The sequence below is a fragment of the Monodelphis domestica genome, chromosome 5 (genome assembly GCF_027887165.1).
Source record: "Monodelphis domestica isolate mMonDom1 chromosome 5, mMonDom1.pri, whole genome shotgun sequence".
In the NCBI taxonomy this organism is placed as follows: Eukaryota; Metazoa; Chordata; class Mammalia; order Didelphimorphia; family Didelphidae; genus Monodelphis; species Monodelphis domestica.
In genome coordinates, this window is record NC_077231.1 from 186,491,875 (window position 1) to 186,507,140 (window position 15,266).

Here is a 15,266-nt window from a genome sequence, read left to right on the forward strand (position 1 = left end):
TGTTTACAGAACTTTTCTTTGGCAAATTGCCATAATAAAGCGATAAATTTGATGTGTATTGACCTAACGATGAAGTATATTAAATATAAACATTCTTTCTATTCTGACTCCTCTTTGTCATATTATTAAGAGTATTTTAGGAAAACAATTTTTATTACATATTCTCATATAAAATTACCACTCATTCCCAACTTCTTTTTTTGAAGGCCCCTACTTTACCCACAATCCCTAAATCCAAAAAAAATATTACTCTCTTAATCTACTGTTTTCTCCTGAAATTTTTTCTGTTATATTACTTTAGTTTTTTTCAGAAGTAATTATAACTAGGCATGTGGTTGATGTTTCCATGTCCCCAGCAAGCATGTAATTTATTTATTAACATGATTTTTTCATCTATATTTCACAGATATATTATCAGCATTGCGATTGGAAGAGGAGGAAGATACAGACTCACCTTGGGATTCAGAGGTATTTTCTACTTAGTGATCTTGAAACTTCAGTATTGAGTGTGACTTTTAAAATTACACTTCAGATTTACTTATTTACTAATTATTGCCAGTGCCTATGTGGCATTAGAATTGCAGAATCTTAGAGCTGGAAGGGACCTGAAAATAATCTAGTCTAACCACTTGTTAACACATGAGGAAGCTGACCACCATAGAGGTCTAGTTACTTACCCAAGGCCTCATAACTTGTTAATAATGGAGCCCAAATCAGAATCCTACAGCCCTGAATTTCAGACAAGGACTTTCTACTCTACATCTTAATATATTACCAACTTAAAAATGCCATTCATTGCTTCACTTATTTAGTCAATTCAGTGAGCAAATGCCATTGTAATCTATACTGTTCTAGGGCTTGTCCTTCAATAATATTTGAATTTGAATTTGAATAATAATATTTCAATAATGTAAGACATTAGACAAAGGCTGAGTACAAGATTTCATGGTCACCTGTAATCAAATTTTTTCACATAATTAATAATAACTAGCAGCTAAGGACAAGGTAAAGAATAGTGGGTAAAGATTTTTTTAAGCTAGACAGAATATTGGGTAGAGTGGCAGATGGAATTCTGGGTAGTGGGAATTAGTTGGTGTTACCCAACTGTCTATGGTGGTCTGGAGGTTTTTTCCCCTAGGAAGAGAAACCTGGGTTTTCTATTCCCTGGAACACTGTGGCAGGAGAAGGAGGAGAACAGGTTAGAGTATCTGTAATAAGTTTGTGGGGGAAATTAACAGAAAGGAGAAAGAAAGAAACTGTTTTTCTTTTGGGTGACTGCAGAAAGGGCCAAGGCATTTTGAGGCCTGCTTAGGCCTAAAGCCTAGCTGGGTCCAAAAGGGCTGACCTTGGGCAGAGTGAGTGAATAACTGAATTGGTTAAAAGGTGAAAGAGATCTAAGGAGACCATAACTTAAATATATAATTAAGAGGAGAGAGAGAGAGACTGTTTGCCATTCTGTGTGGCTGCACAGTGAGGAAAGGCTGAGAGGCCTGTCCTTGGGCCCAGAAGCCTGACCAGGCCTGAGGCCTAGTAGCTGGTTGAGAATGAGAAGCCTACCAACTGATTCAAAGCCGAAGGAGATTACAGAGACAGTAAATATATAATTAAGAGGATTAATAATTAGTATAAAGTTATTTAGTACAGTGTAAGGTTTATTTAGTGATAGATAAGGAGTTTTAAGGAGGCTCAAGGGTAACTCTGAGCAGGAAGCAGGTCTGTGAGGACCAGTGGGACTGGGATAAATTTAGACCCTTTTAGATTAGGGAATCCTAATCCTCAAAACCTTTGTTTGCCTTTTCTTACCTTTCCTTAACTTTAATAGCTATTAAATTGAGGTGTTTTTACTTCTGTCTCTAGCTGTTATCCTTGCATAGGCGAAAACCAGATACACAGAGCTTCAGTACCACAAGCAGTAAAGGAGATACTATATCCCAATTACCCCCCTCCCCTTAACATTCCTAGCTGTTCCTATTGTAACATTCCAGCCATTAACATTCTTGGATTCCTATTTGTTAAATTTTCTGGGAGAATATTTCTTACAGTCACCTATAATCAATTTTTTGTACAACTTATATACATAACTGTGGGGGATACAAAGGGAAATGGCAGAGTATGTTGGGGGGGGGGCTGGCCCACAGCCCTCCTGAGAAAGGAAAGATAGAAGGTTGGCCTTGGGGGAAGGGTTGGAGTCAAGGAGATGGATAAGAAGAAGGCAGACACCCATGCAATATTTATAACAATCGAGCTCCACAGAATAAGCTCAGCTACTTAACTTTCACAAGGACATGAAACAGTTAAGTAACATTGAATCAACATACGGGAGTAAGCAATGAGCATGGAGATTAGCTGAGAGAAAAGTCACGGTCCCTTAAAACCAATGCGGTAAATACAGACCAGTCCAGCTTGAGGATATGAGATTAAGAAAGAAACCACCAGTCCCTTAGAGCTGGTACTCTAAGCATGAACCACTTGAGGATAGGAGATTAAGAAGTAAAGGTCTTTCAGAGAGAGAAAGAGAGATTAGAGAGAGAGGAAGTTAAAGCTGAGCTTGGCCAAGCTCCAGGAAAAACTGAGACAGGTGAGAGGTGATAAGGTAAGGGCTGGCTTTCTGTGGTCCGGCCTATTTATTGTCATTGAGATGCAAATGTACATAATACATGTTGATGAATACACAGTGCATTGCCATTGGTTCAATTGCAAATTACGACACAGTAGGGGCACGGTTTGTCTCAGCCAGGTGAGCACAAAGAAACCTGAGTTTGCACCTAAATCTTAGAGATCCTGGGATCAAAAGTCAATGCCTTTCTTGCCATGCACAGGACAGAGCATGGGCTTTCCTAAGACAATCTTTACAGATAAATTATTTCCCTTGTGCACACACAGGTGTGGGCTGTTACAGAGTAAGTTATGGTTACTTCAGAAAGACATTATGAAAGAGATGATAATTAGGGCTTAATGACATTGTCAAATTTTGATTAACAGAGAAGAGGAAGGAAAAGACTCCAAGAGAGACTAGGGAGGCAGGGTAATAATTTTTTGATAATTTGTATTTTAGGAAACCTTTTTGTAATCATTATAGATTAACTGGAGGAGGGGTATGTTATAAGCAATAGGTGTAGATTTAATAAGTTGAAGGGGATGAAATAAACTTAAGTTATTGTGATAATAGGAAAGACTAAAAAATAACTTTTTTATTTAAGAGAAAGATTGAACAGTATTTAGTGATTAAGGAGAGAACTGCATTTTTAAGGCTGTGAACCTGAGACAAATGTTAATATCGTGAACAGAAATGGAGAAGGTAGAAAGGGTCCAGAGGCTACCGGGGTGACAGGTTATGGTAACTTATTGATGTTTAGTTCTCAGAAAACACTTAACTGGAGCTGTGCCAGATTGCTAGAATTTTAGATACTTGAAAAAGAGTAAAATTTGGTAGGTCTTCTGGCAAAAGGTGGTTAGGAATGTGGATGACAGAAGAATCCCTCTTGTATTTGAGATAGAGACCAAGTTGAAGGGATTAACTTACAGCTTTATATAGAAAATGATCAAAAACAGAGGAATGAATTGGGAAGATAAGGGCAATGTGTGTGATGATGCTTCTTAAGTGCATGTAAAATAGAGAATGAAAATGTATCATTACCTGGTATCATATAGAGAATCACAAGAGGTTTGGTAGTCATATTATCTATTAAAAACATCAAGACTTAAGGGTTAAGATGGCCCTAGAATAGAGGCAGGGCTCTTCCTCTCTTCTCCACCAATTGAGATAGGGTACCTCACAAGAAAAAAAAACAAGATCAAATGAGCAAAGGGGCTCCACAGTAGGGTGCACAATGGAAGGTAGTCAAAGTTTGGGCATTTCCACTCTAAAGGGGGGAAAAATTACTCCTACCAAGGGACAAGCTCATCACCCCACCACTACTCCACCTACAGTGCTAGAGTAAGAGCCAGCATGGGGCAACCTCTAGGTTCTCAAGGGTGCTGGCTGATATCACCACAGACTTACATCTAAGAGCAATGAGACTAGGGACCCCAGGAGGCTGAGGAAACATGGAGATTGGGCAGAGAGGGGTGGCTCACAGTAGATGTCATAGAGACTTGAAAATATCCTCAGGACAAAAACTCTCTGGAACTCAATATAGAGACTTGCCTATCCTTCACACTTAGACCTCTGCAGGGCAATCTATATGTTCTCATGGACTGGCTGAGGCCACCACAGACTTTCCCCTAAGAGTAGCAAGACTTGGGTCCCCAGGAGGCTGATGAACATAGAGCTTGGGCAAAGAGACAGCACAGGGCAACAAACAGCATATGCTCCTGTGGAGACTCACGAAATAGTCTCAGAGAAAAACCTTGCTGAAGCTTGATACACAGAGAGCTGTCCATCCTTCTCCCTCAGACTTCTGGCTGGGAAGGGAAGAAAAAACTAACATAGCAATGATCAGCAATGCCCAAGAAATACAATCTATAATAAAAAAAAAAAACAGAAAAAAAATTTGACTCTGTACATTTTCTACTAAGAGAAACAACAAAATACAGAGGAGACAGCAGAAGATGACAAACAAGCAAACACATCAAAACTTTCCATAACAAATGGAAATTGGTCACAAGCACTCCAAGAAATCAGGTTGGAATCTGAGAACCAAGTTAAAAAGATAGGAGAAACGTGGTAAGAAAAGTGGGGAAAATTCAAAAAGAAAGTAACTAACAGATTAATAGATAGAATCTTCCACTTGGAAACAGAAGTCCAGAAATCAAATGAAATGATAAGCAAATTCAAGACCAGAAATGACCTGCTGGAAACCATGAAAAGCAGGATAGACCAAACTGAAAAGGAAAATGAAAAGATTATAGTGGAAAACCAGTCTTTAAATAGAATTGGGCAAGTAGAAGCTAATGATCTCACAAAACAGCAAGAATCAATTAAGCAAAGTCAAAAGATTGACAAACTAGAAGGTAATATGAAATATCTCATTGAGAAAATGAATGATTTAGAAAACAGATCAAGAAGAGACTACTTGAAAGTCATAGCTCTGCCTGAAAACCCAGAAATAAACAGAAGTCTTGACATCATATTACAAGAAATTGTGCAAGAAAACTGCCCTGATGTTCTTGAACAAGAAGGTAAAATACATATTGAAAGAACCCATAAGTCCTCAAAAGCCAACTCCCAGGAATTTAATTGCCAAATTCAAGAGATTCTATGCTAAGGATAATATATTGCAAGAATCCAGAAAAAAATTCAAATATCAAGGAGCACCAATCCTAGTGTAAGCCTCCACACTAAAGGACCTGCAAGGCTTGGAATATGATACTCAGAAAGGCAAGAGAATTGGGTCTGTAACCAAGGAACACTTAGCCACCAAAATTGACTATATACTTTTAGGGGAAAGATGGGGCATTTAACAAAATAGAAGATTTCCAAATATTCATACAGAAAAGACCAGAACTAAATGGAAAATTTGATATCCAAATACAAAAAAAAAACAAGAGAAACATGAAAAGGTAAATAAGAGAGGAGAATTTTTTTTCTTCAAAGGGCTTCAATAAGGTCAAACTGTGGGGGCAGCTGGGTGGCACAGTGGATTGAGATCCAGGCCCAGAGACAGGAGGTCCTAGGTTCAAATCTGACCTCAGACACTTTCTAGCTGTGTGATCCTGGGCAAGTCACTTGACCCCCATTGCCTAGCCCTTACCACTCTTCTGCCTTAGAACCAATACACAGTATTGATTCTAAAACAGAAGGTAAGGGTTTTAAAAAAAAGGTCAAACTGTTTATATTCCTATATGGAAAAATGTTAATTGTAACTCTCAAAAAATGTATTAACTATTATAGTAGTTAGAAGAATTATTCATAGGTAATGATTGGGGTACTAAGTGTTTTAAGATGATATTCAAAAAAAAAAGAAAATGTGGGGAATAGAAGATGGCACCAAGAGAACCTTGAATGAATAAGAAAATTAGGTTAATCTATACCACACAAAGAGGCTTACAGGAAGAGAGGGGGAAAGAATACTATTATAAAAAGAAGATGAAGAGAGTGCTAATAGGTAATACTCAAACTTTACTCTCAGTGAAATCAATTCTGATAGAGAAGAACATCTAGATTCATTGGGGTCTTGAATTCTATCTTACCCTATAGAGAAGTTGAGAGGAAAAACTAAGGGGGGTGGAGTGAGGTGGGGAGTACAAAAAGGGAGGGAAAGAGAGGGGGGAGGGAATTTAATAGACCCTAAAAAAATAAGAGGGGAATAAAAAGGGAGGAGGTAGAAAGGGAAGTAAAATAAGGGTGAGGATTAGGAGAATTGATTAAAAGCAAACTACTGGTGTAGAAGGAAATAGTGAAAAAAAGAAAGTACAGGGTTGGGAGAGGAAATCAAAATGTTGGGGAATACACAGGTGGTAATCATAACTCTGAATGTAAATGGGATGAATTCACCCATAAAATGGAAACAAATAGCAGAGTGATTAGAAACCAAAATCCTATCATATGTTGTCTATAATAAACACACATGCATGAGATAGACACACAAAGGGTAAGGGTTAAAGGCTGGAGCAAATGAGGAAATATCAGTACTCAACACATATGTGTCAAATGGTATAGCATCCTAATTTCTAATGGAGAAACTACTGGAGTTCAAGGAGGAAATAGATAGTAAAGCTATTCTAATGGGAGACCTGAACCTTCATCTATCAGTTCTAGATAAATCAAATAAATAAATAAGAAAGAGTAAAGAGATGTGAATGAAATCTTGGAAAAATTAGAGTGAATAGATATGTACAGAAAAATAAATATGGACAAAAAAGAATGCACCTTCTTTTCAGGAGCACATGGTACATTCACAAAGATTGACCATGTACTAAGGCATAAAAACATGGTAAACAAGTGCAAAAGAGCAGAAATAATAAATGCAACCTTTTCAGATCATAATGCAATAAAAATAATCATTAGTAAGTGTACATGGAAAGGAAAAGAAAAATTAATTGGAAATTAAATAATATAATTCTCAAAAATCAGTTAGTCAAAGAACAAATCATAGAAACAATAATTTCATTGAAGGGAATGACAATGGTGAGACATCCTATCAAAATCTATGGGATGCAGTCAAAGAGGTACTAGGGGGAATTTATATCCTTGAGTGCATATATTAGGGTGGGCACAAATTAGGGTGGGCAAAGATCAATGAATTGGGCATGCAAATTAAAAAGCTAGAAAGTGAACAAATTAAAAATCCCCAGATAAAAACTAAATTAGAAATTCTAAAAATTAAAGGAGAAATTAATAAAATCAAAAATGAAAGAACTAGTGAATTAATAATGAATAAGACTAGAAGCTGGTACTTTGAAAAAAAACAAATAGGCAAAGTACTGGTTAATCTAATAAAAAAAGGAAAGAAGAAAAGCAAATTAACAGTATCAAAGATGAAAGAGGAGACCTCACCTCTGAAATACTTGTATATAACTAAAATAATTGCTTCTTGAAAGTTACCTAATGGTAATGGGATTTTAGTAGATAAAGGAATGATTATTTAGGACCAATATCAGAAGGACACAGGGTTTGGGAAGGCCAACAGTATAAAAACTTACAGGATATCAAATGCTATTAAATAGGGTTTATTTAAAGATAAAGGAAGGAAGGGAAGAGAGTTGGGATAATCTATCTAAAGAATATAAATAGATGGTATCTGCACTGTCAGTTGCCTCTCTACCTAAGAGTCTCAGTTCCTAAAATAAAATATACTTCATTAACCCAAATCCCCCCTTAGATGGTGATAGAGGTAGTAAGGTTGGAAGGTAAGCAGGAACAGGACTCAAAGGGAAGGTCTCACTGACAGATGGATTTAGCTGTCTCAAGCAGTTCTATAGGAATATCTCTCAGTTAGCATCAAGAAAATACACAGAAACAGTGGGTTGGTAAGATGGATCACAAGGAAAGCCACAGGAGAGAGAACAGCTAGTTCACCAGGTCTACCCTAGGAGACTAAACAAACTCAACCTCCTGCTTAACTGTCTCTTAGAAGAAAAACAGTACTGTCACTTCTCCAGAATTCTGGAAACTTCCTGCTTCTTCCTTTGCAGCATCCCCCTCCTTCTCATTTCTTTATAACACCTCTAATGAAGAGGAAATTAAGGCAATCATTAAAAAGTATTTAAAGAAATTGAACAAGCCATCAAGGAACTCCCTAAGAAAAAATCCCTGGGACCTGATGGATTCCCAAGTGAATTATATTAAACATTTAAAGAACAACTCATCCCAATTGTACCCAAACTATTTGACAAAATAAGCAAAGAAGGAATTCTACCAAATTCTTTTTATGATGCAAATATGGTGCTGATTCAAAAGCCAGGTAGGTCAAAAACAGAGAAAGAAAACTATTGACCAATCTCCTTAATGAACATAGATGTAAAAATCTTAAATAGAATACTAGAAAAAAGATTCCAGCAAGTGATCACGGGGGTTATTCATTATAATCAGGTGGGATTTATACAAGGAATGCAAGGATGGTTCAATAATAGGAGAACCATCCATATAATTGGCCATATTAACAAGCAAACCAACAAAAATCACATGATTATCTCAATAGATACAGAAAAAGCCTTTGACAAAAATACAACACCCATTCCTACTGAAAACACTAGAAAGTATAGGAATAGAAGGGCCTTTCCTAAAAATAATAAACAGTATATATTAAAAACCATCAGCAAGAATTATATGCAATGGGGATAAATTAGAAATCTTCACAAAAAGACCAGAAGTAAAACAAGGATGCCCTCATCACCTCTGTTATTTAACATGGTTCTAGTAACACTATCAGTCACAATTAGAGAAGAAAAGGAAATTGAAGGTATAAAATAGGCAATAAGGAGACCAAGCTATCACTCTTTGAGATGATATGATGGTCTACTTAAACAATCCTAGAGAATCAACTAAGAAGCTAATGGAAATAATAAACTTTAGTAAGTTTGCAGGATACAAAATAAACCCACACAAATCATCAGCATTTCTATATATTTCCAACACATCCTGGCAGGAAGAGTTAAAAAGAGAAATTCCATTTAAAATCACCCTAGACAATAAAAATTACTTAGGAATCTAGCTGCCAAGACAAACACAGGAATTATACAAACACAACTACAGAACACTTTCCACACAATTAAAAGTAGACCCAAACAATTGGAAAAACATTAATTGCTCATGGGTAGAAATGAGCTAACATAATAAGAATGACAAACCTATCCAAATTAATTTACTTATTCAGTGCCATACCTATCAAACTACCAAGAAACTTTTTCCTGTCTTAGAAAAAACTATAACAAAGTTCATTTGGAAGAACAAAGATCAAGAATATCAAGAGAAATAATGAGAAAAAATATGAAGGAAGGTGGCCTAGCAGTATCAGATTTTAAACTGTGGTCATAAAAACAATATGGTACTAGGTAAGAGACAGAAGGGAGGATCAGTAGAATAGACTTGGGATAAATGACCTCAGCAAGACAATGTATGATAAACCCAAAGATGCCAGCTTTGGGGACAAAAAATCCACTATTTGACAAAAACTGCTGGGAAAATTGGAAGACAGTATGAGAGAGATTAGGTTTGGATCAACATCTCACACCCTACACCAAGATAAACTCAGAATGGGTGAATGACTTGAATATAAAGAAGGAAACTATAAGTAAATAAAGTGAACACAGAATAGCATACTTGTCAGATATTTGGGAAATGAAAGATTTTAAGACTAAGCAAGAATTAGAAAAAATCACAAAATGTAAAATAAATAATTTTGATTACATTAAATTAGAAAGGTTTTGTACAAACAAAACCAATACAAGCAAAATTGGAAGAGAAGCAACAAATTGGAAAAAAATATTTACAACAAAAACCTTTGACAAAACTCTAATTTCTCAAATATATAAGGAGCTAAATCAATTGTACAAAAAATCAAGCCATTCTCCAATTGATAAATGGGCAAGGGACATGAATAGACAATTTTCAGATAAAGAAATCAAAACTATCAATAAGTACATGAAAGTGTTCTAAGTCTCTTATAATCAGCGAAATGCAAATCAAAACTCTGAGGTATCACCTCAGATTGGCTAAGCAAATTGGCCAATATGACAGCAAAGGAAAATAATGAATGTTGGAGGAGATGTGGCAAAATTGGGACACTAATGCATGACTGGTGGAGCTGTGAATTAATCTAACCATTCTGGAAGGCAATTTGGAACTATGCCCAAAGGGTGCTAAAAGACCATCTGCCCTTCGATCCAACCATAGCACTGTTGGGTTTGTACCCCAAAGAGATAATAAAGAAAAAGACTTGTACAAGGATATTCATAGCTGTACTCTTTGTGGTGGCAAATGAGGAGGTGCCCTTCAATTGGGGAATGGCTGAGCAAATTGTGGTACATGTGGGTGATGGAATGCTGTTGTGCTGAAAGTAATGATGAAGTGGAGGAATTCCATGTGAACTGTAACAAACTCCAGGAACTGATGCAGAGCAAAAGGAGCAGAACATTATATGCAGAGACTGATACACTGTGGTACAATTGAATGTAATGGACTTCTCTACTAGCAGCAATGCAATAATCCAGGACAATTCTGAGGGACTTATGTGAAATAACACTATCCACATTCAGAGGAAGAGCTGTGGGAGTAGAAACACAGAAGAAAAACAACTCCTTGATCACATGGTTCAATTGAGATATGATATATGATTGGGGATGTAGACTCTAAACAATCACTCTGGTGCAAATATCAATAATATGGAAATAGGTCTTGATCAATGACACATGTGAAACCTAGTGGAAATGCATGTCAGCTATGGAAGGTGTTGGGGGTAGGGGAAGGAAAGAAGATGAATCAGAAAAAAGTTCTAAATTAATTAAATAAAATTTTCCAAAAAAAAGACATTAAGCATGAGAACAGGAAATGAAATATAGAGAAAATATATAATCTTAATGTGAGAGACCTCTAGAGAAAGGAATATTTACATTGAATACTCAACTGTCCACAATGAATTGTACAGTATAATCAACATGTGTGATGTCATTAAGTTAAAAATTTGTGTTTGTGTGATGTTTGGGGAAATATTGGGGAGTTTTGGGGAGACTGAGTCCTTTCTTTTCTTCCAGAGTTCTCTCTCTCTCTCTCTCTCTCTCTCTCTCTCTCTCTCTCTCTCTCTCTCTCTCTCTCTCTCACACACACACACACACACACACACACACAAACCTATATCAGTTTGCACATTGCAAACTTCCTTCAATCAAAATCAGTGCTCTCTGAAGTGTATATTGTACCTTTGATCCCCAAAATATTATCTTCTCCAATATTGTTAGCACATAGTAAAATAGTGTTTTAAATGTACAATGAACTGTTATAACTTTTATAGTAGTAATAATTGAGAGGATAATAATTGCTATGACAGTTTTAAGAATATTTTATAGTACATTTGTAGTATATTTCCCAACTTAGAAATTTATCATTACTTAGAATTACATAATTTCTGTATTAAAAATTGTACTCTAGCTTATATTACTAAATTTGCAATTGTTATATCATCTCCAGTACTAGCAGAAAACATTCATTACTCTACAGTAAACTTGCTAACTATATTTTTTATCTTTTCATTGATTAAGTGTGGCTCTGAAAGCCTCCCCAAAGTATCTGCAAGAAATATATATGCAGCCACCAATCAAAGAATAGTAGAAAGTATCTCAAGGGGACAAGTTGAAGGTGAGATCATATTTTTATAATTAGTTAAATTTCACAAGAAAAAAAATAAGTGGTAATTGGGAGCCAGTACTGGGTGGGAAGAGGAACTTATCATCAATTGTGTATAAGATAAGAAAGTGCCTGAAGTGTTAGTGTCTCTAACAAGACTAAGCACAATCACTGAAAGCTTGTTTGAGCAAAATCAGAAAAAAGAGAAGAAAAAATAATTAAAAAAAAGAAAAGTCATGAAGGTGATGTATTGGAAAGAGAGTAAAAAAGTCCTATGGAAAGATAAAGTTATTCACCTACCCCAAGGTTCCATGAATACATTGCTCTAAATGTTCTTAAAACTGATATAGATTGCAACCAATAGCACCTCCACAGCTTGTCTGTGAATATACACAGTCTACTTCATTAATTTTAAGGGCAAAAAACCCCATTAATTTCTGGCTTTTAATAATGTCCACATAGAATGCACACATAAGGATAAATATTGGTCACATAGCAGCAAAGCCTATCCCTTTCTCCAGGAATTAGACACCCATGCTCTAGGTGTCCATAGCAAATTGAAATGTTTTCTTTTCTAGTCAGAAAATGATGCCAGCATGAGTGAAGAAAAAGAGAGATGAGAACAGAGAAATATTTGGCGACTTGTCTATTTTCTCTTTGTCCAGAAGGATCAGAATGTCTTTTTTTAGCTTAGTTTGAATGAGTGCAAAGATTTACCCAGAAGTTATAATACTAATATTACTGATATAGGTAAGGGATTGTGTTTGTGCTGTTTTGGAAGAACCTGTTTTAAAACCTCTTTTAATTTCTTAATACTTTTGTGGACTTATGTATAATAAATATTAATCAAACACTTTAAAATAAACACTTTTTCCAAATTTAAATTTGATTTAACTCTTCTAAAGAGAGAAGAGTGAACTGGAAGAGTATAAGCATGAAGGGTTTCCTTTTAAACAAAATGTGATTTCTTGTCAGAATTTATGTAATTTTGTTTTCCATGAATATTGAGTTAAATCTATTGAAAGGGTTTTTAATATATTAATAACACTGAATTAACAATTCTAAGTCAATAAAAGCTTTATTTTATTTAAAATAACTTTCAGGCTTGAAAAATTTTATGCATTATTTCTTAGATGTATTATATGTATACCTTCTTTGATGAATGGATCAAGAAACTTTAAGATGGATGAACTAACAGATATAGGAAGGATAGGCATGCCAGTAGGCAATGTGGGTATGGAAAGAAATGAAAATATATTATTAACTATTATTCTATAAGTGTACATCTAAGTGGATCTTTTCAGAATATTTGTTTCTAGCCCCTTCATTTCATATGAAGAAAATGGCATATGAATTGTTTTTAACTCTATTTTGTCTTTACTGTTTTATATATTGCCTGATATATGACTAATTAAAGAATCATTCAAATTATGAGCATTTATGGTATAATTGCATTAATCACTCTTATTACTGCCACATTCGAGCATCAACTTTGTAATTAATCCCCTCTGAGACTTGAGAATCCATCTCTTAAAAGAATAACTTTGTGTGTCATTTATCAGCATGTTTTTATATTAGCATATGTGCTCATCATACATATTTGAATTCCTTGAAATGTGATCTATTTCAAATGTCAATTGTATGTTTTGTCAACACTATATTCTTATTGCATCTTGAGTACTTAGCATGGATTCTAATTACTGTCATGCAATACCATAATCAGAATTACACATCAAAACATTCATTCTTTAAAACCTATAATAGGATGCAACAAACCTATTCATTTTGCATGAAGTTGTCACCGAATTACACTTTTTAAATGTAGTTGGTAATAAAACCTTTATTCTGTTTTTAGATTATCCTGAGAAAGATCCCAAGTTGAAGGTAATAATAATAATGATGCTTTAATGTGTTATCCAATAGTCATTGAAAATTTTAAGTGTAAGCATATAGTTATTTAATTTTCTTATTTAATAGCCCACTCAACCTATTCTTGAAATGAAAGATTCTTTCACAATCAAAAAAAAAGAAAAAGAAGTGAAGGAAAAGCAAAAATCAGGCAAGTTTTATATTTTCATAATTTAAGAAGAAAAGAATATTTTAAAGAATTTTCCATATTCATCTTTCTTTTTTTCCCTTCCCCTCTTCCCCTATTTGTATTATAGATTTGCTGGAAGAATTTGATTTAGATGGTGCAGATGACAATAATGGTATTTTTGCTTTTTATTCCTTCTTAAACAGTATGAGAACAAGTGAATTTTAAAAATTCCACCTAATAAAAGTCTCTAGGCTTTTACTCTTATGTGTTGAACATTTTATTTCTAGTTTCACTTTATATTTCCTTGATTTTTTCTATATTGCAGGAAGGAGCATATATTCTCCCAATTCAAGTTAACATACTTAACATAACTGTTAATTATCATGTGCCTACTGTTTACTCTCTGATCACTAGAATCCAAAGATAAAAACAAACAATTCTTTGACTCATGGAATTTATTGATAAGTATGTCCTGAAGTTTGGAGTAAATGAGGCAAGGGAGAAAAAAATAGGAAAACTGAGGGAGGAGACAACATGAAAAAGGGTAATTGTTATGGAGGGAATATTTCATAACCATGATGCCCCCTACGCTGAGGCAATAGGTTGCCACAGAAGACTTTAGAACAAGAGAATTGCCTTTTTGTGTGCCTTAAGAAGATTACTTGATAGTTTTGTGTAAGATTGACCAGAGGAGGTAGGAATCAGAGATAAGGAGACCAGTTAGTCATTTATTGCAAAAGTCCAGTCAAAGTTGATGAGAACATGAAGTAGGAGTGTAGCTTTTTGAATGAAGAGGAAGAAGAAGAGGGCAGATGTGGAGGTAGGATGAATGGGACTCAGCAACTTTTGTATATATATTTATAACCATGCATACATGTATCTTTAATATTCACACACATATATTTGGATAAGAGAGGCGTCAAAGATGTAGACTCAGGTGCCTGAGAAGATGGGCTCACCTTTCACAAAAATAAAGAGTATAAAAGGACTAAGGGGATTGCAGGGAGGGCAGGAGAGGAAGAGAAATAATGAGTTTGAGTTTGTTCATGTTGACCTTGAACACCCAGGAGGACACTCAGGCTTGAGGAGTTCTGAGCCAGCCCTAAAGTGTGGGCTCCCAAACTAAGGTGTGGTCTTTCCAAGGCAGAGGTCAGCTGATGCACATCTCCCTTCCTCTCTTGGAGATCAACAGTGTCTGAGACCATGTAAGGTCAAGAAAGATGAAGACTGAGGAAAGGCTGTCAGTTTTAGCAGTTGTAGATTCTAATGAGTTTTAATTGGTTAATTAGTCATCTTTCTTTAGGAGCAGAGATGAGGTCAGAAGTAAGGGGGTCTGGATTTTTATGGTGTCCCTGTGAAGTGGAAGAGAAAAGAGATATCGGCAGAGGGCCCTTTCAGGGAAAGGAATGAAGGTCAGTGAAGAGGGAATTCTGAGCCCCATTTTCTCCGGAATGTCTGAGAGAACAGGGGTGACTGAATGTACCTCTCTGACCACTGGTGGCAATT

The 15,266-nt window shown here is 35.5% G+C and overlaps 1 protein-coding gene across 14 annotated transcripts in view; it reads left to right on the plus strand.

The window, feature by feature from the left end:
• The window catches only part of LOC103093857 (ankyrin repeat domain-containing protein 26-like), a 61,441-nt gene extending 47,423 nt beyond the window's left edge, over positions 1 to 14,018 (plus strand). For all 14 annotated transcript variants that reach the window (XM_056799593.1, XM_056799591.1, XM_056799587.1 and 11 more), the window contains 5 exons: positions 407 to 468; positions 11,638 to 11,734; positions 13,578 to 13,606; positions 13,700 to 13,781; positions 13,888 to 14,018. In XM_056799593.1, the coding sequence (XP_056655571.1) occupies positions 407 to 468; positions 11,638 to 11,734; positions 13,578 to 13,606; positions 13,700 to 13,781; positions 13,888 to 13,985 (368 nt within the window). In that variant the 3' untranslated portion in view covers positions 13,986 to 14,018. The remainder of the gene's footprint in view (positions 1 to 406; positions 469 to 11,637; positions 11,735 to 13,577; positions 13,607 to 13,699; positions 13,782 to 13,887) is intronic.
• Positions 14,019 to 15,266: the final 1,248 nt, after the last annotated feature.